Genomic DNA, 26,833 nt, shown 5'->3' with positions numbered 1-26,833 from the left:
TTATCATCAGCAAATTTTGCCACCTCACTGTTCACCCCTCCATTTATGAATACGTTGAGCAGCACTGGTCCTGGTACAGATTCTTGGAGGACCCCACTATTTACATCTCTCCATTGTTAAAACTGATAATTAATTCCTACCCTTTGTTTCTTATCTTTTAAGCAGTTAGTCATTCATGAGAGGATCTTTTCTCTTATCCCAGGAGTGTTTACTTTGTTTAAGAGCCTTTGGAGTGGGACCTTGTCAAAGACTTTCTGAAAGTTCAAGTACACTGTAATGACTTGCCCACATGCTTGTTGATCCCCCTCAAAGAATTCCAATAGATTGCGGAGGCGCTATTTCCCTTTACAAAAGCTACGTTGACTCTTTCCCAACATATCGCGTTTATCTAAATGTCTAGTAACAAGCAGAATTATCAGAGTTTCAGCCAGCTGGCCTGGTACGGAAGTTAGACTTGCAGCCTGTAATTGCCAAGATCCCCTTTGGAGCCTTTTTAAAAATTCAGCACTACATTAGCTACCCTACAGTCATCTGGTACAGAGACCGATTTAAGCATATATGTGGTCTCACATTTTAGTCCAATTCTAAGTGGCCCCCTGTCCACATCACAAGAGCCACCATCTTGCCTGGCACCCTTGTTGGCCATTTCAGTGGTGGCTAAATGATTGAGTGGACATAGGAACTGAATTACCCTCTCACCCTAGAGGTGATCCTTCCAGGACAGAATTAAAAGTACATTAGTGGGACACTGTGTGGAGCTTGCACTGCCAGTGGGCATCCCGTACCTATGCTGTGGACATACTAATTTGATTGCCACTGTTGTCGATCTGGTACTTCACAGGTCACAGAATTCACTTTTTTTTTTTTGGTAAAGTCACCACCACATAGAATAGAAAAACTGAGTGCTGTAATTTGCATATTAACTGCAGGAGTTATTGACTTGTATATTTATAGGCCTGTATATCGATGATAGAAGTAAAGTCTGATGTTCATTTAAACCCTTGAAACAATTTTAAGAGGCAAACTGAATAATCAGAGCTCAACAAGACAATGCTTCCGTTTCTGATTGTTTAAAACAGAATAAAAAAAGAGTTGCCAGGCAAAAGTCTGTTTTCTGTCAGAGCCTTTGGTTCGGGTAGTTATTTCTCCATGACTTACAGGGAAAGCAGCCAAGCAAGTTATATAACATATGAACCTCTGAAACAAAAAAAATACAACCCTCCCAGAAATAAGGTCAAGTCAGTTATGTTTTCAGGTAACAATACAAAAAATAATTACCATTCTTTTACACGTTTACCTGGAGATTCAGCTATGGAAACATTGTGATTCGATGTTCGAGACAAACTTTTGAACTTCGGTATTATCCTCCGGGGATGAGGAGTTGTAAACAACTGTTTCGGTGTCTGTCCAAACTCCAAGATTTGCGTCAACAGAGCTACTTTCTCATTGGGGTCCATAATACTTAAGAAAAGCGAAGTGTTCAGTGAAATATTTTAAGACAGAAAGATTGTTTCTGAAAATGTAGGCACATGTGTGCAGTTATTGCTGTAAAATACAGTCACAGTAAAGGCATACACAACTGACCTGTTACACAGTTGTTGTCGGAGAATTGCAATGCAAGCACATAACCATGATTGTGTGTACAAAAGCAATAATTGCATGCATGCTACTCTGCAAATATAGCAATTTGTATCAGTGTAACTGAAATCTCAGACTGCACAGACATTTGAGAACTTAGTCCTTCAATACAACCTTTGTTACAATGGTAAGATTGGTGGTCAGTGTCTTCTGGAGTCCAAAACAGAATGGCTACCTCAATTGTTGGGAGCACTTAGATAGTTAACAGGGAACTCTATGGGATAAAGAGAAATTTAATACGTGCCTCTACCAAACATTGCTTATAAGCATTAATTACCTGTTCAAATCCACTCCACCTTCATAAGTTAATGGATGAAACACTGAAAGAAGCGGGAAAGAGAGTCATTTGCACAATGTAGATAAACATGCCTTATTTTTTTCAACTCACACATGAGCTGTAAACCACATAAATATTTAACTGTGCTACACATCTAGGCAATTCCACCCACCTCACACCTATTGCAAGTTATAGTTTGTTTCAAGCCAAACAGAAAAAGTATGAGCTAGGCCAAAGAGGAAAAAACAGTTTCAGACACAACTTTTCCTGACTGTGCATTTCACTAGGATGTTTTCTGTGATTTCAAAGACTCTCAGTAACTGGATACACAACAGTGATCTTATTACATCATTATAAGAGCCCATCATCACAGTGGACTAATCCCATATCTGTAAGAAAGTGAGAATTTTGTAAACTGTGATTAAGTGATAAGCTGAGAGGCTTGGTGATTTAGGGTTAGTTCAGTATTAACACACCCCCTCCCCCCCCACAATTATTGCTTCCTCATTAGATCTCTGAAGGACTCAATTACTAATAGGTCTAGGATAGATTTCAGATCTCAATCTCTTGCTCCCCAGGAAGATAAACATTGAATGTAATTCAGAGACATAAAACTTAGCTTAGTACAACTAAGCTACATGTGCCTTACATTCAGCTACATCTAAATTGAAGCTATGTAACAAGACTGGAGAGAACTGACTACATGGCTGTTTGGCTTAGAGGTGGTTATAAAGGAAACTCAAGAATGTGTGTGGTGGGGGAAGATGCTTAGAACAGATAAAGGTGTTTTATCCACTCCCCCGCTCTTTCTGAAATCCACTTGGTTTGGCAAAATGCTATGTTTCCTCACTGAGAAGTTAGTAAATGTATTAAAAACCCAACTAAACGAGACACCAGATTTCTGATGTAGCAGACTTTCAATAGTTTAATTCAGAGAACTTCATCATGAAAGAACTGCTTTTGATGCTGCAAAACAGTTTTCAGTCACTCAAAAAAGAATGTATTACTTTTCTTTCAGTATTTACAATGTCTTAATATTCTGGGCTAATTACAGCAAAGACAGAGCAATAAGACTCAAAATAAAGATCACAAAAAATTTTTTAAAAAAAGAGGAACCATCGTAAGTGAGTCAAAGACTTATTGTCGCTAGAGTGGCACACAGAGAGAAGCCCAGCAACCTATTTATCCTTTCCCTTCCCTCTCACTTTCTTCTTGGAAACCAATGTTATCCACATGAACCTGAAGTTTCATGCTGCAACTTTTGGGCAGAAATGTGGAATACACAAATGGTTTGTGTGCCAGCCCCATTTTAAACGACACAAGAGACTATTTCAGCACCAAATTGCCATTATCATTGACTTGAGAAATGACAAAAATATTGTCGGTCTCCCTTGACTGTCATTTTAAGTGCAACAGCTACACACAATACATAATCAAACATTTCTCATTTATATACTGTATTCCGGGAAGACAGACATTACAAGAAAGGGAATAAGTTTTAGAAGAGGAGTCACTATTTTCAGTGGAAAAGGATTGGCAATTTTCTCAATTACTGAAGGATCAAGCACAGGCATGATGCAGGTTCAAAAGAACGCAGGGCAGCATGGAAACCTTGCTAGTTACGTTTTCCATCCGAGTTTAGCTAGGATGTCAAAAAAGTGATTCTTTAGAGAATTTTACAATTTACCATTGTGGGCTGCAATGGCTTCACTTCCCTTCTGCTTGTAGCCAAATACTAAGTCAATCCATTCATGGAGATGTTCTGACACATACTGGCTTTCTAAGGCATTTTGGCACTTCTGAAGAAAGTCATCAGGATCTAACAAGAGAAAGTTTAATCAGTGCAGAAATCTACCACAGTTAAATGTGTCTGAACTCTCCTCTCTCTCACCCCCACAGACATTCCAATGAGAAACCTTCTAGATTTATTAAAATAACACTACTTCAGCAATTTAGTAACATTTTGAAAAAAGTATTTGATTTATACATTCATATAAGAATATGATCTTCATTTATTAATAGCCACTTTAGATTATTCCTCTCCAATAGCTGCACTTATTGTTATTTAAGTTTTTGTAACAGCAAACAGAACAGAAGATAAAAATAAAACTGAGGGAGGGAAGGGGAAGACAAAGGATTCCAAGAGTCTGAAAACAATGAAGGTAAACTGTGTGCAGTATTGAGTTTAGTAAAAGCATTCAGAGTGCCATTACCTAATGCCCAAGGAGGAAGTTCTACATGTTCAACCATCTTTCCACCCTGCCTTTTCCCTAGGTCCAGCTTCAGACTATTTACTAGAAAACTGGAATCGTTTTCATAGAATTCTGGAATCAGCTAGTGCGAGGATGGAAGAGGGAGGGAAGAAAAACATTTCAGGATTTCCTTTATTTTTTATAATTTTAAATTAAATACATCAATACATATGCTGAAACAACACTGCTAAAAACACATGGAGTATTAAATTGGTTAGTCTCTAAGGTGCCACAAGTACTCCTTTTCTTTTTGTAACATTACAGTATTACAAACTTGTCAACATTTTGGAAAGCCCCCAAAGCATCTTAAAGGTAGATAAAAAGCTAAGTCTTGTATAGATTCAATTTTAAAGCTCTGAAAATAGCAAATAGAATTCTGACTCAAACATATCAGGCCAAGGTTCTAAAGCATTTCAGGTAAGCCAGTTGTTTAAGATCAGATATAATTAACCACTCCTAATTCTGTAGTGGAAAACTGGACTGCAATGTTAAGAAAAGCCTCCTTTCTCAATTCAAGCTTCTCTGATGTCAGTGAAGCATGATTTACCAGCTCCAAACATCTACCTGACAGATTTCCTTTAGTTTTTTAAAAGACATTAAGGACAACGAGAAGGCTTTTAAGACTCCTCAAATGCAATATTTCTATGATGCTTAAAAACAGAAGGTATCAAAAAAAGATGCACTATAATTCTAAACCCTCAAAATGGGCTGCACTATAAAAACCAAGTCCCAATTACATTTAGTGAGGAAAAGAACTTGGTAGAATAATCTCATGATCTTCACTTAAAATCTCCAACCAATGATCCGATCAAAATAGGGGGGAAAAAAAAGGAAAGCAGCCCACCAGAAGCCATGTGAACATTAAGAGAAGGAATTTAAACCTATCTTCAGTGCCAAGCTCAAACCAGGCATAGCAAGGCAGTTTTCACCTCCATAAGAAGCAAACAACAGAAATTTAAAAATTTTGAACTGGAAAAAAGGAGGACAGAGCACTCAGGTAATGTGACCTCAAGTAGCTTCTGGCTACTTACCTCTTTGAAGTCTGTTGCACCATCCAGACAGTTTTTCCAGGTTTCTGCAATACTAGACATAATAAAGACAATGGTATATCAGTCAGGAAAGGACTTTACACCCCATATAAGTATGCAATTTAAAGGAAACCATTATATAGTGAAAAATAAATCTGTTAAATTCAATTTAAACAAACCTATTGAACGTTCTGTCAGCATGATCAAACTTTCCATTTTGTAAACAAAGCATGTACTCTGGTGCTGGGGAAATAAGAATGGAAGTCAGATCTGTCCAAATGCTGCTATTTTCAAACCCACCAGGTATTCAAAAGACTTGCAATGAAAGCAATCTTACCAACTCTAACAAGATAGAACAGAACATAACCTGGAGATGAGTAGTGGCTGCCATACATAAACTTAGGCTCTGGCATTTCCCGATAACGTGTCTGCAACATATTGAAAACAAGACAAACTGTTTAAAATCATAGTATTTTTTTCTGTATTAAACAAACACACACGTTTATCAGAAAACTTAAGATAGGATTGAACACTTCTTCTCATTCAGATAAAAACACAATACAAAGCTTTTAAATTGTGTCGTTACAGATACTTAATCTCAGGAAAGAATTCCTGTATTCCCATGCGTGTGTGTATATATATATATATCTATATATATATCTATATATATCTTTCTATACACAAGATCTGAAATGCATTCCTATTACGCTGAAAAGAGCAGAGCAGGCTAAAAGTGGAAAAACACCAAGGTACATTGGCAGTTTGCATTTTTGTAAGTTTAAAGCATTTCTGTAAATTCAGTGTTGTAGCTCTTCTTCACATCTTAGGACAAGTTAAAGGTTATACTTTTTTAAATCATCCATAACAATCACAGACTAAGAATCTATGTAAGTTTCCAAACATGTATAACTACAGTGATTTTAAGTGTTTTATTTGGACATGCTGCCTCTCCACATACAACTCCAACTCACTCGTATCTATTAGCAGAAACTAATATTTTCAAGATACCTTTTGAAATTAGAATGTATTCCAATACAAATAAAGCAATCAACTGATTCAGAGCATAGAATCAAAGAAATTTAGGGGTGGAAGTCAGAATTTGCATTCAGAATCTTTATTTCTTTAAAACCCTTTTCTCTTTTTCACAAGTAAAGATGCTACTGATTTGGCAAGAATTTCCTGTCCCAGTGCTTCTTAAGGTAGCTCAGCAGCATGGGGATAATTATTGAAGAATATTTATATTCTTCATATGATTTTTCCTTTATGATAACTTAATGCTGCCAATTTGCCAATAAGACAGGTTCTATAAAGAATATACTAGGATTCTCTAAAGTGTTTTTGCAGCTTTATGTCTAAGTCTTACAATCATGAAGTCTAACGCTTGTGAAGAGACGGGGATCTTTCAAACATTGCATTTATATGTTAGATTGCTCATGAAAAAAATTCCTTCCTGATGTGGAATGGGAAAGAATTTCTAATGTGGCATTGTCTATAACTGCATTCACTTTTTACCCTGGTCTTTTGCCATGTGTGCGCAATTTTTTTTTTTTTAAATATTCCCCCCCTTTCCTCTCCCCATTAAACCCTTTTTCTTAGAGACTTAGGCCATGTCTACACTAGCAAGCTTATGGTGGCACAGCTGTATCAATACAGCTGTGCCGCTGTAAGATAGCTCATGTGGCCATTCTATGCTGACAGGAGACAGTTCTCCTGTTGACATAATAAAACTACCTAAACAAGCAGCAGTAGCTATGTCGGTGGGAGACATAGTGCTGTGCACCAAGCACTTATGCCAGCAAAACTTATGGCATTCAGGGGGGTGAAAAAGCACCCCGTCTGGCGACACAAGTTTTTCCAACCTAAAAATTAGACATGGCTTTAGAAGCATGTGCCTATGTTCTACCTTAACTTGTAACCACAGTGTTTGTTAAAACAGATTCTTCTGTTTTTAAAAAATAATTTGACTGATCCACACACACTTATTTTACATTATGCATTGTAATCTATCCATCTATCATAGGGTTTTATATAGCTAATCGTTGTAGTATCCATGGAAAAGCAATCACAACAGTTAACTACCTACTGGACTTCATTTTAAAGAGGCATAAAGCCTCATATTTGTAATGAGATTTAAAGAGTTTGTGTTCCATATTTTACTTGCAGTGCTTCTTAGATATTTAATGACAGGTTTCAGAGTAGCAGCCGTGTTAGTCTGTATTCGCAAAAAGAAAAGGAGTACTTGTGGCACCTTAGAGACTAACAAATTTATTTGAGCAAAAGTTTTCGTGATCTACAGCTCACTTCATCGGATGTGTTCATCTCCCCACCGTATTTTCCACTGAATGCATCAGATGAAGTGAGCTGTAGCTCACGAAAGCTTATGCTCATATAAATTTGTTAGTCTCTAAGGTGCCACAAGTACTCCTTTTCTTTTTTAGATATTTAAGTTTGCACTATTAATTATGTATATATCGAATGCCACACCACACTAACTTAATACAGGTAGAGTTTGCTTCTGATAACGTTTGTAGTCTGCGTTTCAATAACAGCTTTAAGAATTGCAGAACATAAGAAATACAGTGAATAATCCTAGAAATATCTGAATACAAGTCATACAAGCATGTTTATTTTATTTTTGTATTGTGCAAATTTCATCCTCACAAGAGATGCTAGATGGAAAACTGAGTCCTCTTAGTAATAAGATTTGTAGGTCACAAATTATAGAACAAAAAAAAACTGAACTCCACATACCAGTAGTCTTTCCAGCCTTTCCCTATTCAGGGCACCAACTGGTTTACTAAGGTCCCGGAATGTTTCAGGCTTTGTCAAATCTAAAAGAGAAAAGAAATTAATCTGTATGGATTGCTCCCACGGATAGGAATCACTTGTAAACCAATATTTTAAAACATTTTCCTCCTCTTCCTACAGGCACAAGAAGCTCTCACACTAAGGCATGGCCTACGCTACAGAGTTAAAAGAAAATGAGTACTTGTGGCACCTTAGAGACTAACAAATGTATTAGTCTCTAAAGTGCCACAAGTACTCCTTTTCTTTTTGCAGATACAGACTAACACGGTTGCTACTCTGAAACTACAGAGCTAGGTCAACGTAAGGCAGCTTACACTAAAAAGTAGCTCCCACTGATGTAATTCACCCATCACACTGACTTAACTCCACCTCCACGAGAGGCGTAGTGCTTAGTTCGATGTAGTTAGGGCGACATAGTGTCAGTGCGTTGCTTACATCAATTGTTGCTGCCTTTCAGAAGCAGTCCCACAATTTCCTACACTCACAGTTAAATTGGTGCAAGTGCTCCTGATGAGGACATGCACCACCAACACAAGGTGTGTAGTGTGGACATGCAAACGCTATTAAATTCCTGTGGTGGCTACATGCAGACATAACTTACGTTGACTTAATTTTGTAGTGTAGACTTGTCCTAAGTGACTGTATACCCTGTTCGCAACATTAGTTTTTCAGCTACTTATCTAAAAGTTGCACATAACAGCTAGCTCTGGAGTAGGATTTTGCTAACATTATATGTTCCACAGCACTACGATTGGGCAAACATCTCCCATCTGTTAATATTGTCCCCAGTGGCCTTGAGGCACAGATAAATGGCGTATCTCCCCCCTACCATCCCTTAAATAACTTGACACCTACATTGTGTCATGACAACATTGTTTGAATAGGAAGTGTCTGAGTGGAAGCTGAGAGGCATAAGCGAAGACACGCTGGGCCCATTAATGGAAAAGGCATTCACAACTCTGAGGAGGGCAAGCTACCAGCAACACAAACAGGTTACAGTTAGAACCTTGCTCAGGAAGCCAGTTTAGGCACTAACCTTGACAGTTAGTACCCTGCCTTGAATTTTCCTTTTTTAGGAAGCGTTTCGCAGAAAGTGGTGATGGCCCAGTCTAGCAACACCTGGTGCATACATTTCTTCTGTACTTTATCAGTCTGTTCCATGCCAGACTATCATATGGTTGGTCCATGTAGACTTATAAAAAAAATGCAAAAAGCTGTTGAGATTATTGACCACCAGATATTGTTGACTCATTCTTAAAAAAAATCTTGTGGAAGACGACAATGTGGCTCTTTCAGCAAGCATCTCAAAAGGTTTTACAAACATTTAGTTAAGCTTCACACCTCATCATCAAGTATTATCCCCATTTTACAGATGGGGAAATCAGACACGGTCACTTGTTTGACATAATAGAGCTGGGATTAGCACGTTGATTAACATCCTGTTCCTCACCCTCCAACCTCAGGTTGATGTGGCATGATATTTATGCAGTGTAAAAGCAGCAGTTTCAGATTTGTACATCAGGTGCAGACTATGTTTTTTCCTTCTATATATGTTGTTTACCTAATTCTGAACTAGAATAATCTGCTATGATCCAAGGAAATACAGGATACTGGGAGAGATCATTGCAGCTCCGATCAGCCAGATTGTTGAGATGAAGAAGGTACTGGTAGTTTGAAATATGACCTCGCTGCCATTGCAACATGTAACTCTCAGCCGTCTGCTCTGTAATATGATTTTCTTTAATAAAAAATAAAATAAATAAATAAAATTAGCTTCTCTCTATTCTACAGCACCTTGAATTATTTCACTACATTATACACTCCAAATGTGTAATAGTTTAAACAATCTAATTAAAACATATCTATCTATAGCTTTAAAATGCATAAAGATCATTAAGGAGTCCAATTGAATGGACAGGGGAAAAAGACTAAACATTTGTGAAAATAAAGAGAAACATGACGTCTATAATATTTGAAGAATTTTCTTCTTAGCAGTGAGAAGACTCTTAAGATTCTGGACCATGGCTTACTAAGGGATGAGACTACATGAAAGGAATTTGTTTTGCTATGGAGTAACTAATGGTGCCTGCTTAACATCTATTAGTGAAACTTGGTCTCACCTTTCTGTGAATGAGGTCCTGTTTAACAGATTTGATGAAGGTGCAATACCAACACCACACAGAAAAAAGGAAATTATTACAGGAGGATCTGTCTGTCTGTCTGTGGAATACCGAGTAGAGCATCTGCCAGAGATCCACCCCTCCATTAGCTCCAAAACCAAATAATACAGTTCTAATGGAAGTACGGATATGCAAGCCATACTCTTAAAGGAAAAGATGGTCTGAGCTGACAGGCCATGTCATAACCATAAGGGTAGCCTAGCCTTCCTCCTTACTTGTAAGGGGTTAAGAAGCTCAAATAACCCAGTTGGCACCTGACCAAAGGAACCAATGGGGACAAAAGATACTTTCAAATCGGGGGGGTGAGGTGGGGTGGGAAGAGGCTTTGTTTTGGGTTCTTTGTTTCTGTGTTCTTTCGCTCCTGGGACTAAGAGGGACCGGACATCAAACCATTTCCTCCAAACCATTCTGAACCAGTCCTTCATATTACAGAAATTGTAAGTTCAGCCAGGCAAGACGTATTAGTTTATCTTTGTTTTCTCAACTTGTGACTTTTCCCTTTGCTGGAGGGAGGTTTATCCCTATTTTGTTAAAAAGAAAAGGAGTACTTGTGGCACCTTAGAGACTAACCAGTTTATTTGAGCATGAGCTTTCGTGAGCTACAGCTCACTTCATCAGATACATACCGTGGAAATTCATATTCTCTGTGTATATATAAAGTCTGCTGCAGTTTCCACGGTATGTATCTGATGAAGTGAGCTGTAGCTCACGAAAGCTCATGCTCAAATAAACTGGTTAGTCTCTAAGGTGCCACAAGTACTCCTTTTCTTTTTGTGAATACAGACTAACACGGCTGTTACTCTGAACCCTATTTTGTTGCAACTTTGAAACTACGGCTAGCGGGGGTTCCCCCTGTGTTCTGTGCATCTTTTGTTACCCTGTAAAGTTATTTTCCAACCTGATTTTACAGAGGGGATTTTTACCCCCCCCTTTTTTTAAAAAAATAAAATTCTTTTTTTAAGAACTGATTGATTTTTTTTCAGTGTCCAAAGATCCAGGGATTTGGGTCTGTGTTCACTTTGTAACCAACTGGTTCAGATATTATTCTCAGGACTACCCACGAAAGGGGGTGTAAAGGCTTGGGGGGATATTTTGGGGAAACAGGAACTCCAAGTGGTCCTTTCCCTGATTCTTTGTCTAAATCACTTGGTGGTGGCAGCATACTGTTCAAGGACAAGGTGGAATTTGTGCCTTGGGAAAGTTTTTAAGCTAAGCTGGTAAAAATAAGCTTAGGGGGTCTTACAACCGGGTCCCCACTTCTGTACCCCAGAGTGGGGAAGGAACCCTGAAAGGCCATTTCCAGAATATGGTACTGTTGTCACATTGGCTGCTTCTTTGATTATATTTGAGCTTATCTAAGTAGATTCTGCTATGTCACCCCTGTGACACACACTGGGTTAATCACAGACTAAGGGGGTTTGGATTTGTATGACAGCCTCTTATTAAATTATTCACAGAACATTAATTATGTTATTCATTAAGACAATCCTGTTAACACCTTCACTGAGTCTGTAAGATGAAGAGATAGCTCTCAACAGTGCATCCTAATATTTCACAAATACATGTCGTCACAAAGTGAACTAGCCCTAACAATATTGGCCAAGTCTGGTAACAAATACACTATAGTTTTAATCCTACTGATGAATGGCTGGCATTCATCTCTTTTTTTAAAAAAACAAAGAAGGCAACAATCAAGGTGGAAGATACAATCTTCTGCAACTAGAAGACATCGTTACAAAGGTTGATACAGGCAACTTGGGGGTGGTGGCGTAGCGGACGACAGGTTCCTTAAGACTATCAAAGATTAGATGCAAGTCTGTGGGTGGCTCCTATTAACCAACCCCCCTGCCAACCTCCACCAAAAATAAAAACATCTTTAGCTAGTTACAGTGCAAGCATGATAACCTGTAGTGAGGGGAAGAGGGCAGCTTATATGCGCTCCTACAGCACGGATATATAGAAACCGGTTATTCTTCATACCCTCTCATTCTACTTCCCCTGCAGCTACCCAGTAACCTTTATAGAACAGGTGATCCTCGGGGTAATTGGTCGGGAATGGTGAACTGCTGCCACTGGGAGCTGCAGGGTGCCATGCCTGCGGATGGTCAACGTAAACAAAACGTCTCGCGGCCCGCCAGCAGATTACCCTGATGGGCCGCGTGCCGAAGGCTGCTGACCCCTATGAACAGGGGGTACAGCTGGCCTCTAAATGGACTGCTATATGCCCAAAAGTCCACAGAGGAATGGCACTTTCCACCTATTAAAAAGATGCATAACTGTGACCTACCTCTTCCCACACATCAAGACAACAGAACTCAGCATATTCCCCACAAGGGGGAGAAGGAGGACATTTAATAAATAAATGGTTTCAAACCTAGATATGTTGCAATATAGAAATAGAGCTCATCTCGATCTTGAGAGTTGTAGAATTTTAAGTAGATGTCAGAACACAGATCATTTTCCGTGCAAAATACTTCTAGGCCCTTCAAAATTAAAGGAGAAAAACTAAATGTAGAAATTCAGCGACAAGCCCTAGTGCCCATGTTACTAATAGCCCATTCCAGTTAGTGATATCCAAAACTTAAGACTGTTCCCATATTAGAAGTTTGCCAGCAGTTTTGCCTAACTATTGGCTAATACGCTGCCTGTTGTAAAGATTCCTCCCCTTCTCAACCACATACACATGCACTTTCTTGTAATCACAGAAAGGAAATTTATAGCTGTACACATTTGATCCACATGAGACAATCTAACAAACAATTTCATATACAATACACGGTACACATTTTAATTTTATAAAATATATACTAATTGACTGAAACAATGCAAAAGTTTGGGTCCCTCCCCTCAAATTTTGTTATGCCTAGAGTTTACATTTACATTATGTTAAAACAAAGAAAAACACTGAAAGTGTACAACCAAGATCTCACTGCAGAATTGTTGTGCTGCCCCTCTGCCACTCTCTCACATCAGTCATGTAAGATAACACAATTTTCTTCTTGTACTTCAAGATTATATATAATCTTTAGAACGCACATTTACCAAGCGGGCCATTTTGCAGAAGAATGTGTAGTTTAAAAAAAGCATTAATATACCCCAAATCTGGACACTAAAGCCACAGAAGTTAATGTATAAACCAAATTATTTTATTTTATGGAAAACAAAAGAAAGTAGGTCGGTTACTTCACCGTGAAATAACTGTAATATAGGTCAGTGGAGCCTGAGAGTTTACTTAAGTTTGTATCTCATTCACACATCGGAATAATCAGCAAATTAAATAAAATCCTTTAAATAGCTTTTTAGCATAAGATCTGGACTAGTTCCCACTAACATCAAACTGAAATATTAATTTTTTAGAAGTAACTATGGAAGAGGCTTCTCACCCCTCATACAGACAGTTCACTGTTCCTTTCAGTTTATAACTTCTACCTTGCTAACAAAACAAATGGTGAGAGAAAACTGCAGTCCTATTCTTAATTCATACTTCTCAAAAAGCAAGAGGAGTTACTTTCTCTGAATCTATCCAACAGGAGAAAAAAAGCGTGAAAGGTATTAGCAATATATGTAGCTAAAAGCAAACAACCCCAGCTCACCAATGGCATTAGACCATGTCTTCTTTTGTAGATGCGACGGACATTGTGCATCATTATGTGAACCACAGGTTTCTGTAAAATAAAAATCAAGACATAGCCCAAAAGCATTAATACTCCACAGGTTCTTATATATGAGATCAGTAACATTCAAGGAAATTAAACAAGGGTTTGTTTGGTTTTTTTTGTTTGTAGGCATGTAATGCCCTGGAGGCAAGATTTATTCTCCACATTAGAGAAGAAACTACCCCTGTTCTCCTAAGAAATAGTTATTTTGTAGGAGGAATAATTATTTTGCTATTAGCTGCTTCCCAGATTGAGAGCCAACTTTAGTGACAACTCCACCGTTTATACATCATTCAGAAATTTTTCTCAAAACAGTAGTCACACAACAGTAGAAGGCAAAACGAGGAAGTTGTCAGAATATGGAAAAGGTCCTTGAAGAATAAGCATGCTGGGAAAAATATTTGCTAGCTGTGGATACCACCTTATGGACAAAGATAAAATAGCATTTCTTTCACCTAACACAGCACAAGGTGGCAGTGGATCTGACTTTAGGACATAGTGGTAATCTATTGTAGGTTCTGGAACAGTTTTTTAAACAATTGTTTTAGAATCATTTTAACCATTTGACAGCACAAACAAAAAACAGTCCCATGAATGAAGCAGCAATGATCAACCAGTTTAATCTACAACACATTTCCTTTTACCCCCATCGAAAAAAAAAGTTTAGTAGGCCAAGAACTGGAGAGCCCCCTACATGTAGTTAACCTTGTTCAGTTTTAACCAGACACAAAATGTACTCAAATCTCCACTATGCAGGGACAGTAATTTAGAATAAGGTCCTATAATTGTAAATTACATGGAATAGTCAGACAAGGAAAGTCTGCCACGCAATTTAATAATTGCTATTAGGCCAGTATCCAATGAAAATAATCTCTCTCTGACAAATCAAAAAATAAGAACTATGTTTTCATTTCAATGAAATAGTCAAGACCAAGGAACAGTCCCAGTTATTTAAGTGATATGTATAATATTACATATGAACAGTCAACATAGGAAGACTGTGGAAAATTAAATGGTTATTATTTTAATCAACACAACAAATTACATTTACATAGGTGCTTATTGCATGTGTTCCAAGAGAAGGCATTTTCTTACGAGGAGTAATCTAGAAAAAAAGTTATATATGGTACACAGAAGAGCAGGGTGGGGAGAAAAAAAATACATACAAAATTTTATTTACTTACAGGATACCCATTAAGAGGCTGGAAATACAGGTTTGCATCAGTGATGCATACATGCCCCGGATTAGTCACCAGTGGTGTCACCATTTCTGCTTCACATTCCATATGCAAGGTTTCAGAAACATTTTGAAATCTGAAAAAAGTTAAAAAACAAAACAGAAGTCAATTTGTCTCTCACTAGTTCCTGCTTAACTGAAATGGTCACACACTGCTCTAGAAATGTTTTTACGTGCACCTTATTGCATGCCTAAAACAGGTTCTCTGAAAAATGTATCAGAGTCTTCTCCCCATTTTCCCTGCTACTTCGAAGTAGAAGTTGTTACACCGTCTCCATCACATTCTGCAGCAGCCATCATTTTAAAGCACTGGCAGCTTCACATGCACTGCTGCATTTTCCACAGTCCGTTCAGAAATGCCATATTTCTACCAGAAACTCATGGATAAGAAGGACTCAGAACAGTCTGAAGATGTATAAAATGGTAACAAATTTGACTTTATAGCGGAGAATTTTCCATCCTCTGCTAAATGTAAGGTGCTATAATACTGAGTCATAATGCAAAGAGAAGTAAGATCCTCTAAATTAAAATGCACATGCTGTGGTAAACATGGTTTTCTGAAACACTTTAAACAAGCTAATTAGCTTTTGTTAATCTCTAAACACGCTTGAACTTCATAGTAAAAAATAATTAGAAACATACCTGTTTTTATCAAATGATGTTCTAGCCAAACGTGACTGCAATATAGCAGTTATCTAATGAAAAAAGGTTAAAATGTTTTATGTTCCTAATTGCAGTTGGATCATCATCATCAACAACATGCCCTTAAAATATGTCAGGGATTTACCATGGCAGCTTGATCTCCCAGCTTGTCCAGGTGAGAGGCCCGGTTGAGCTATTAAAAAAAGGAGTTACAATTAAATACCATATAGATTCATACTACAGTCAATAGAAGTTGAGGGCACTCAGCAGACTTGCACACTGACTTAACTGAGAAATGACGTGCATTAATTTTAAAAGAATTTTTTACTCAGATCTACTGTTCAAATTTGAAGTCATTTTAATAAGTGGTCTATGCAGACAAGCACCATCAAGAAATAAAAGTTTTATAAGAGAGACGTATAAGGCAGATTTCAAAATGAGCACTATGTTTGATTAGTGTACTTTACCACAGGTTCTCCAAGCAAATCAGTAGTACTCTGAGGGAAGTGTCCTAAAATCCTTTCATTTGCCTTCAGAAGGTGAAGCTATTCAAACTATTTGCTTAGAGAGATTCTACCTGTATCACATATTCCAAAATTAGATGATGTGGTGGTGAAGTTTGCAAAGCTGTCAAACACTTGTACCTGAAGTAGAGTTTGTATAACATCGTCCGTCTTCCCAGCAACATCCAACTGAAAGAGGTATTCAGTTTTACCCTAACAAAGACAAAAAGTATGTTTAGTACTGGATGAGAGACTATAATTAAGCACAGTACCAAAAGACCACACACTGTCTAGCCAAAATGTATTTTAAAAGAAGGTGGCATTCTTGAACTATTTTGGATTTCATACCCATAACAAATATACAATAAATTACAAAATGCAGCTTTGTTGGAGTAAATTTGCTTTTTAAGTGGTATTTGGCAAGCTAGTCAGTATTTAATAAACATTTTGAGACAAGTTTTCAGATTATTATACTGTTAGAAGTAGGGCTGTCAAGCGATTAAAAAATTAATCGTGATTAATCACACAATTAATTGCACTGTTAAACAATAACAGAATACCATTTAAATATTTAGGTTTTCTGCATTTTCAAATATATTGATTTCAATTACAACACAGAATACAAAATGTAGAATGGTCACTTTATAATTTTGATTCCAAATATTTGCATTATAAAAAAACAAAAAAAATTCAATTCACCTCATATAAGCACTGTAGTGCAATCTCTTTATCATGAAAGTTGAACTTACAAATGTAGAATTACGTACAAAAAACCCTGCATTCAAAAATAAAATGTAAAACTTTAGAGCCTACAAGTTCACTCAGTCCTAATTCTTGTGCAGCCAATCGCTCAGACAATCAAGTTTGTTTACAGCAGGAGACAATGCTGCCCACTTCTTGTTTACAATGCCACCTGAAAGTGAGAACAGGCGTTTGCATGGCACCGTTGTAGCTGGTGTCTCAAGATATTTACGTGGTAGATGTGCCAAAGATTTACATGTCCCTTCATACTTCAACCACCATTCCAGAGGACATGCATCCAAGCTGATGCGGGTTCTGCTTGATAATGATCCAAAGCAGTGCAGACCTACACATGTTCATTTTCATCATCTGACACAGATGCCACCAAAAGAAGGCTGATTTTCTTTTTTGGTGGTTTGGGTTCTGTAGTTTCCACATCAGACTGTTGCTCTTTTAAGACTTCTGAATGCATGCTCCACATCTCGTCCCTCTCAGATTTTGGAAGGCACTTCAGATTCTTAAACCTTGGGTCGAGTGCTGTAGCTATCGTTAGAAATCTCACATTGGTACCTTCTTTGTGTTTTGTCAAGTCTGCAGTGAAAGTGTTCTTAAGATGAACAACATGAGCTGCGTCATCATCCGAGACTGCTAGAATATGAAATATATGGCAGAAAGCGGGTAAAACAAAGCAGGAGACATATAGTTCTCCCACAAGGAGTTCAGTCACAAATTTAATTAACACTTTTTTTTTTTTTAAATGAGTGTCATCAGCATGGAGGCCTGTCCTCTGGAATGGTGGCCAAAGCATGAAGGGGTATATGAATGTTTAGCATATCTGGCATGTCAATACCGTGCAACGCTGGCTACAACAGTGTCATGCGAACGCCTGTTCTCACTTTCAGGTGTCATTGTAAATAAGAACTGGGCAGCATTATCTCCCATAAATGTAAACAAACTTGTTTGTGTGAGCGATTGGCTGAACAAGAAGTAGGACTGAGTGGACTTGTAGGCTCTAAAGTTTTACATTGTTTTCTTTTTGAGTGCAGTTATGTAACAAAAAAAATTCTACATTTGTTTAAGTTGCACTTTCACGATAAAGAGATTGCACTACAGTATTTGTATAAGGTGAACTGAAAAATACTATTTTTTTATCATTTTTGCAGTGCAAATATTTGTAATAAAAATATAAAGTGAGCACTGTACACTTTGTATTCTGTGTTGTAATTGAAATCAATATATTTGAAAATGTAGAAAAATATCCAACAATATTTAATAAATTTCAATTGGTATTCTATTGTTTAACAGTGCAATTAAAACTGCAATTAATCCTGATTAATTTTTTTGAGTTAATCGCGTGCATTAACTGCAATTAACAGACAGCCCTAGTTAGAAGTAAAAGCTTTTAAATGCTTGTACACCTAAAAGAGAGGGTCAACATATTTATTTGTAACTTTAGAACCAGTACATGGTTATCTAGCAACTGACTTTTTATTGTAGGATACAATTAGTGCTACCGTATATCTTTTAGACAAAAGTTTCTAATCTACAACATCTTAGAAGATCAGGCTATACAGGTTTCAGAGTAGCAGCCGTGTTAGTCTGTATTCGCAAAAAGAAAAGGAGTACTTGTGGCACGTTAGAGAAATTGGTTAGTCTCTAAGGTGCCACAAGTACTCCTTTTCTTTAGGCTATACAGGTTAATTGCAGTACAGGTCTCTGAATGAGGAAGGAGAATATATACAATGGAAAAACACTGAACATTAAAAACAAGGTTCAGTTTTAACTATCTCTATTTTACATCTGCACTCTATTGTATCACAACAAGGAGATCCCAGAATCTTCTGACAACCCTTAAATATGGTATAAAAGTATATCAAATAAACTCCTGTGATTTTTTTAAACATACAACCTAATGAGGTAAGATGAATAGTAAGAGGTATTTGGTGACACTGGGATACAGGTAGATGCAATGAAAGATTTATTTTGCAGAAGAGCTGCTTTTCAGGCTCAAAGAACTAGTGAGATCTGGATTATGTTCAACTCAGTTTTACAGTCCCAGTTCACAGAAGGTAGAGAGCAATCCAACCAAGGAAATAAAAATAAAATGTTTGATATGATAGTGAAGAAAATAGGAAGTCTCAAAGAACTTGGGGTTGGAGTGAAGAGAAAGAGGGTTGAACAACAAAGTATTTCTGGTCCTAGCCTGATAGGACGACCCTTATAGCACATTTCGGGAATTGCACCTTTCCTTCAATGACTAGGAGTGACTCTGGGAGATCAAGAGTACTTGTGGCACCTTAGAGACTAACTAATTTATTTGAGCATAAGCTTTTGTGGGCTACAGCCCACTTCATCAGATGCATAGAATGGAACATATAGTAAGAGGATATATATACACATACAGAAAATATGAAAAGGTGGAAGCTGCCAGACCAACATGAATGCTAGAGAATAGTGTCGTGGGTTATTTATAGCCATCATAGGCAAAAGGTATCTCAGAAAAAGTCCATCTCCCCGGTCACATGGAAAGATAAAAACCACAACTCAGGATATTCTGATTTGCTGGAGAGTGTTACTGCATAGGTGTTATGTAGGATAGGACGAGTGGAGTTTCAAAACACATACACCTAAACTTAGTACCAGAGCAAAGTACTCATATGAGTGTCTGGAATTAGTAATCTTTCAGGGGGAAGATCGGTTTGGTAACAGCAGAACAAGTGAGCCCTTGAAGCTATGGAAGAAACACTAGGTTTCTTGTTTTAACATGCAGCAATACAGCTTCATCCCTTTATGGTGTTAGTTATGATTCCCTACCACTCACATAAATAAATCATCTCCAGTACCTAAAAGTAACTGACACAAACTGGACTGAACTGGTCACGAACTGGACTGAAAAAGTTCCTCTCAATTAGCCAGCCTCCAGTAAATTTGAACTCTGGAGCAAGGACTCAATCTCTTCCCGTCAAGCTCAATCCAGCTGGGTTTGTTGTTGTCCAGGACTGTAACAGGGTGTAGCAGGGCCTCCTTTGCATCTGCCTCTGCTCTGTTCCAAAAACCAAGCAGAGACCTTCTGGCTCAGCAATCATCGGCGCAGTTTATTTACAGTGTGTAATCCCACCACCTTCTCACCATCTAAAGCTTGGAGGTTTCAGCCTTAAGGGCTTCTCAATCTTTGCAACTGGGGGGAGCGAGCTACCCCTCTCCTTCCACTCTCTGGTTTCCCCCTTTCTGTCTGCCCCACTTTGGCTTCCTTCCTCTGAGGCTTTTATGCAGCCCCAGGCTAATTGGGCTGGCAGATGTTTCCCCTTTGCCAATCAGGTGCAGGTTTCTCTAGGCAGCTCCAATCTACCTCCCTTAATTGGAGCTGGCGTGACAGAGGCCTGGTTCAACAGTCCTAGCCTAGCATCCTGTCACAAGGACCTTTTCCTGTCAATAAGGTTTTATTTTCTGTACTGCCAACATACTGCTGGTGAATCAGGGGAAAAGCAGTGCAACAAGGTTTTCACTGTTTCCCCCTAACTTTCAAGAGTGCTTATGTTTTATGAATAGAGATCTAGTTAATAAAGAGTACATAGAAAACCTAAAAAAGTTGTGAAGGGAGCAAGAGAGCATTTCCAAGACATGTTGCTGTTCATTATAGAAATAGGAATTTGTGGGCTGTGTTATCCTTGAAATCTTGCCCTTATTTAAGGAAGACAGAACATCTTGAGCAATTTAAACAATTCTTGTGCCTGTTCACTCTTTTCCAGTAACTTTTGGGTAAGAACGAAGTTTGTTGGTATTTGAGTGCTTATGTTCTTTCACAGCAACTTTATAAAAGTTTGTTTCTTTACACTGCATTTTCTTCCATTTGCCTTTCCTTGATCTAATTTAACCTAGCAATTGAAAAGCTTTTGTTTCAATACCAAGTCATGGCAGCTTTAGACCTTTGAAGACACATCATGCATACATTAAGACAAATACCCAGACACCGTTTATTATACAGTACACAGAAGTACTTATTATGAGTACTTTGCACTTGTTCCCATAAACCTCAGATGGCAATTAAATAAATAATCTTGCTCTTTCAGGAACAAGAGCATAGTTCATATAAAATCCTTAGATTGTTAAAAATAATGAAAAATGTCTACTTACTCTTTCAGTTTTATAGGGTGCAATAATGTTTTGTTCTTTAATGAGAAAAGCCTGAAAAAGGATAAAAGATCATTTAGCCAGAATACGCTTGGACAATAAACTCTCTATGAATTACACTGTTTGGTGATAATGTGTGGATAAAGTGTGTGCGCTCATGAGGTGTATGTGGAGGTCTGCGCAGGGAGGAGAGATCTTCTATTAACTTGGGGTGGAAGCGAGAGGGGAGTGAGAGTGACAGTGACAAAGGGGTCGGAACATGGGCCATTCCTGGCAATTTCTATCTGGTATCCTGTTGCCAAAAGTGGCCAGTACCAGATGCTTCAGAGTAAGGTGCAAGAAACCGAGACGTGGGCAATTATGGAACTACCTTTTTGTAAGGAAAATTTCTTCATTTAGAAATTCATAAAACATCATTCATAAAACTCTTCATTTAGAAGTTGTCTTATGCCCTAAAGCATGAGGACTTGTATCCATTCTTAAACTTCGCAGCTTTTGCTTTGTTTTCTAATCCTATATAATTAGGCTTGGCAGAATTCAATTGTTTTTATATAATTTTGATGGATAATATCAATGTTTATTTTTAAGCTTTTTATCGCTTAAATTTTCACAGTTGCAGGAAAGTATGAAGGGATCAGACAATAATTATTTAGTGACGGTAGATGTTGAGATTCAAAAAGTTAAAGATTTATGACTGTTAAAACAACTTGTCAACATCACTGTTTTGTTAAGTTATGTAAAAAGACCAAAGATAGAAACAAATATTAATAAGAAGGTCAGTTACATTAAATGTTTTTAACTAAATTATGTTATGATGCCTTTCACTCAATTAGCTGTACCCAAAATTTACGTTGCCATTAGCATGGCAGGTTCACTGGTGATACTGCTGAACAAAGGCATTCATAATGTGTGTGTGTGTGTGTGTGTGTGTGTGTGTGTGTGTGTGTGTACACACACTAAAACTGATGTAAGAACAGGTTGAACAAGTTGTAAGCACTTTCTGATTTTAAAGACAGTAAATTACTATTAAGCAAGATAGAAGCAGGATTGCACTCTTTTGCTTTGAGTGACTTCTGCTAGCGAGAGCTATCACTTTTCAGCAATATGACCACCACCTACAAAAGGCACAAGTGTTCAATTCAGCCAAGAAGCTTAATTTCTTAAACATCTTTTTTGATTTAGTGCATTTTTATTCTATTCGCTAAAAGACTCCACAACATTCAGAGGATTAAATGCAATGTACAGAAAAAGCACTGAAGTCTAACTATATTTATTGGAAGGCTGTTTGATACACAGACCTTTCCTAGAAATTTTTTTGCATTTAACATTTCTAATGTTGTTCTTTGAATTAGTTTTAATGTTTAAATCAAACTACTATTCCAAACCGTCTTCACTTTCAAGGCCCTGCATGGCCTGTCTCTCATTCACTCTTAAGATTCATAGATGCCAAGGCCAGAACGGTCCATTGAAAAGATGTCACCTCCAACTGGCCACCTGTTAAATGTTCAAAAAAAGTACCTTTATGCTTTCTCTCATGCTGCCCTTCATGCTTGGGAGTAGTTCCCTGTACACATCCCGAAAGCTACCTCACTATCCTCCTTAAAAACTCTCCTTTTCAGCAATGCCTACAAAAAACTTGACAGTGGGTGCTGGTGTGTTGAGACCACTGCCGATTGTGCTGACCAATATTGATTCACTGTTTCCGTGTACTCCCCCATCTAGCTCTCTAGACATCTCTTTGGAACAGGGACTGTCTTTTTGTTCTGTCTTTGTACAACATCTAACACAATGGGGTACTGGTCCATGACTAGAGCTCGTAGGTGCTCCGTAATAATCAAACTATGGCTATGAAAGCCCTAACCTAGCAACAAGCTCTGTGCAGGCGCAGAGGTTTGCCCACATTTCAGGATTGGGGCCTAATCCTAAAGTTTGCTTACACTGCAGTTAGCTTGTATTACTGCATGTTAAATGAATATTTTACAGTTTGGAGAACTCTCAAATAGGTATCCCAAATTTAAATTACCAAATAGAACATGAAGGTTGAAAGCATCTGTATTACCAAACAAGCATAACAGAAAAGGCTCTTTCAGGTTTTAACATATATTATTAATGCATCTTGTTATTCCTCAGAGATAACAAAAGCAGAAGTTACAGTTTTTTAATACTGTTTTGATAACCTCCAATGACCTTCACATTACAGGTTTTATTTCGCAGCTATTATGGCATTAAATACCTTTTCAGTTGCCTATTATTCGCAGTCAAAACAAAAAGCTTCTTATTCAGTCATGCACTGGCAATGAATTTTGAGTTTACAGAGAAAGTAATCCTGACTGCGATTATACTGTACAAATGTTCCATTATAATTCAATATAACTACAACTTATTACAAAATGGATGTAATAATGTCTAATTCTTATATACTAATAAAGGTTTCTCTGCACAGAGTGACATAAATCAGAAAATGTCAATTATATACATTTTATGCACTTTAAATTCCCTCTCTTTTATATAAAATACTTTTATATCACAGCTTTCATCCAAGGATTTCAATACGTTACCAGTGTTATAGGCAGTGGTTCTGGAACTAAGAGTACTCCTGCATCCTTTGGCTTGAAGTAGTAATAACAAACACCAAAGACATGGTTTCCATCATCAGCACCCCCTCACAAAAATTGTTCCAGCACCCTGATTATAGGGAGGAGATGGTAGCGTCTAACTACCCCATATTTAGTTTGCCAAACACTTTCCATTATAAGATGTTTTTGAGATACTGTAAGAGGAATCCTCCTTGGACCACAGATTAGGCTAACGTGTTTTGTTCTTCACAACTTTAACCGGGGAGCGTGGGGACGAAAAGGAAAAGAACATAGCTCCACTTTGAGGGACCTGACTGAGTTTGCAGGACTGGTTGTTAGAAAGGCATCTTTATATTTGTAAACAGAGGACATTTTATATAGAAGTTGTTGCTATGGATCCACAACCCCAGAATGTCATTTTTACAGAAGCTCTACACTGAAAAGAGCATAACTAACTGTACTGGGTATAACTACATCAGCATAACTAGTAAAACTTTCCCATGTAGACAATCTAGTAACCTGCCCAAATTAATTTTGGACTGCAGCAATTTGTTCTTTATTAGAGCAAAAACAAGATTACAAGTGTGAAATCTACCAGTGGACCAACATGAAAAATGGGGTGAATTTTTTCTCAAAAGATTTCATGAAAAGCATGTCCATTTTTTGTTGAAGTCTTTCTAATTTTGAAATGTTTATCTCCGCTCCATTTTAAAAATGAAGCATAGAGTATTGAACATTATTTACAAATCTGAATTAATCACACCCAAGACACTCCATGCTCTAACATTACTTCCATACTTCATGACCAGTTACCGAAAAATTTAATGCACACGCAGAACAGTGTCCAATCTTTGAACAGAGTTTTCCACTTGAATCTTTCAAAAGACAAATATAAGCCATGGTGATAGTGGAGAGTCAGAAAAACTGAAAGACATGCAGAAAGACCAAAACAAGAAGTATCAAAGCTGGAATACACCTCCCTTGGTTTTTAAATGATAAAAGTGATCCTCCTGTATCCATTCATTTCTGAAAATACTATCTTTATTAGGCAATTTGCAATTGAGCATGGAGGTAAATTTATCGTATCTGACTTACCATCTATTCAAGAGATAACCTCAACTCAGTTTGATTTGAACATTTGTGTTTTTCTGTATTTACTTATTTATGAAAGATGTTAAGAAAGGTAATGTGGCATATTGTTTTCTAGTTCACTGTGTCCAATATTGTTTTTTGAAAATACTTAAAGGAACCGTAGAAAAAAAACTTTTCTTATTTATGAGCCACAAATTTGTTATATGTATTTCTTACCTGATTGGATACAACAGAAATCACTCCAGGTGTATACCTATAATGCAGATAAGGTACTTGAAATACAAGTATTCAACTTATTAAAAACAAAAATAGAAGTATCTAAACATCTTAAATCCACATACCATGTGAAAGGGTTATTTTCTTCATTATCTTCTGCTGCTTCTATGTTAATACAGTCTCGCAATGGGATCTGCAGGAAGTTATAGAAATACATATTTCTTTAAACATACATTTTAAAAAGAAACTAAGTTACTACCAAATGATCAGACTGGACAATTTACCTTAATAATGGGCTGGATTTGCTCATCTGGTTCAAAAATAATTGATTTTGAGCAGATTTTTAGTGAACCTCTGATTTTCCTAAAAAGAGAAAGGAAAAAAGAAAAAAAAAGATTTGCATAACTAAATTGATATCCAATAGCTGAATGACTCCAGTATAATTTTCAAAACACAAATGGCTTTCTACCTTTCATCTCTGCAGTCTTTGTTTATAATATGATTAGCTGTATGCTGTTCAAAGTAATATTCCTCCAGATTAAGAAGGAGCAGCGAAAACCTACAAATAAAAACAACAAGAGGAATTTATTTTTTTTTAAAGAAACTTTGTTCTTCATGCAGAGATCAGACTCTGCATTGTTCTTATTAAAATATACTGTCAAATGGGCAGGAGTAACAATTAAAGACATGTTGGAAACTGGTTTTCATAAAAAATACCACAATTGTGTTTCAGGCATTTCTGAAGTGTTAAAACTCCATAGAAGAAATCTTTTATGCTCTGTTACTATTCTGGTCAAAAAAGCAATCCTGATTGCCTGGATGAACCCAGCAGGACCACAAAGACCAGTATAGCTCAACCTGATCAAGGTAAACCAGGGAACAAGTATCACCAAGCACTGTTCACAGAAGCTGACCTCACACCAGTTTGAAAGGAAACAGTAAGCAATCAATTATTTCAAAATAAGTAAGGCTTCTCTCCACGATATAGCCTTGAATCATTTGATATTATCTATGCCACCATCACTTAGATGTACATGTTCTTGTAAGCATTATAAGGAAAGCATTATGTATATGCATAATCTTTTAAATTATAATAATAAACATTTTTTAAAACTGCACTGTTAAGATTGTTTGGGTAATCTGTGAATAACCACAACAATGAATCCTTCTGAAAGGCCTTGCTTTCTGTATTAGAAATAAAAGGGCGATGTTCCCCCCCCACACACACACTTTCAGGCAAATTTGTTTCAGCCCTTCTCAGTTCCATTATTTGGTATGAGTGAAAACTAGTGTCTGGCCCTAACCTGTAGGGTCTTTGTGAAATTAGAGAGAACTGTGGATGACTAAGATTTTTCTTCACATCAAAAAGTGGTCAGTTTTCTGGAAGTGTGTAAATCGACTATTGCTATCAGAAATTTGCCATGTGTAAGACACTTAACTAATTAACACTAACTGTTAACAATTATATTAAATAACTCAGCACTATACACATAACCAGCTGATTCAAAGCACATTGAAGCCAATGGAAATACCACCTTTGACTTCAACGTTGTTGGGCTCAAACCTCAAGCGACCCATACTGAAACATCACTTTAAGTTTATCATAGGAAGCACTTGTGTAATATACTCCTTAGGGAATTCTGCACCAAAAAATTAAAAATTCTGCACACAATACTTTAAAATTCTGCAAATTGTATTTGTCAAAATAAAACTATATAATCATGCCACTTTCAATTATTTCGGTAATTTATTCCAAAATACCTGTCAGAAAATAGATCTGTAATAATACAGACAGACAAAAATTCTTCCAGGAGTAGAGATTTAAAGAAACCCCTATGACAGCCCAGTTCCTGTTT

General features: G+C 37.2%; 1 protein-coding gene across 7 annotated transcripts in view; it reads right to left on the bottom strand.

The window, feature by feature from the left end:
* The window catches only part of NSMAF (neutral sphingomyelinase activation associated factor), a 56,347-nt gene that overhangs the window by 17,007 nt on the left and 12,507 nt on the right, over nucleotides 1-26,833 (bottom strand). For 5 of the 7 annotated variants that reach the window (XR_013345148.1, XM_077810231.1, XM_077810233.1 and 2 more), the window contains exons 2-21: nucleotides 25,447-25,536; nucleotides 25,262-25,340; nucleotides 25,103-25,170; nucleotides 24,978-25,014; nucleotides 21,097-21,147; nucleotides 16,363-16,434; nucleotides 15,864-15,911; nucleotides 15,719-15,771; nucleotides 15,024-15,153; nucleotides 13,777-13,848; nucleotides 12,558-12,666; nucleotides 9,565-9,741; nucleotides 7,947-8,026; nucleotides 5,533-5,623; nucleotides 5,375-5,438; nucleotides 5,199-5,250; nucleotides 4,129-4,249; nucleotides 3,603-3,734; nucleotides 1,916-1,958; nucleotides 1,298-1,461 (exon numbers count right to left, since the gene is read on the bottom strand). Coding sequence is in view for 6 of the 7 variants with exons in the window: in XM_077810231.1 (XP_077666357.1) it covers nucleotides 1,298-1,461; nucleotides 1,916-1,958; nucleotides 3,603-3,734; nucleotides 4,129-4,249; nucleotides 5,199-5,250; nucleotides 5,375-5,438; nucleotides 5,533-5,623; nucleotides 7,947-8,026; nucleotides 9,565-9,741; nucleotides 12,558-12,666; nucleotides 13,777-13,848; nucleotides 15,024-15,153; nucleotides 15,719-15,771; nucleotides 15,864-15,911; nucleotides 16,363-16,434; nucleotides 21,097-21,147; nucleotides 24,978-25,014; nucleotides 25,103-25,170; nucleotides 25,262-25,340; nucleotides 25,447-25,536 (1,733 nt within the window). In the remaining variant the exon portion in view is untranslated. Of the gene's footprint in view, nucleotides 1-1,297; nucleotides 1,462-1,915; nucleotides 1,959-3,602; nucleotides 3,735-4,128; nucleotides 4,250-5,198; nucleotides 5,251-5,374; nucleotides 5,439-5,532; nucleotides 5,624-7,946; nucleotides 8,027-9,564; nucleotides 9,742-12,557; nucleotides 12,667-13,776; nucleotides 13,849-15,023; nucleotides 15,154-15,718; nucleotides 15,772-15,863; nucleotides 15,912-16,362; nucleotides 16,435-21,096; nucleotides 21,148-24,977; nucleotides 25,015-25,102; nucleotides 25,171-25,261; nucleotides 25,341-25,446; nucleotides 25,537-26,833 lie in introns of those variants that run through there. The other 2 variants (XM_077810232.1, XM_077810236.1) reach the window with 2 other exon arrangements.

This window comes from Eretmochelys imbricata, chromosome 2 (assembly GCF_965152235.1).
Source record: "Eretmochelys imbricata isolate rEreImb1 chromosome 2, rEreImb1.hap1, whole genome shotgun sequence".
Lineage (NCBI taxonomy): Eukaryota > Metazoa > Chordata > Testudines > Cheloniidae > Eretmochelys > Eretmochelys imbricata.
Note: the sequence above shows the minus strand (reverse complement) of the source record. Positions and strands in the feature narration are given on the sequence as shown.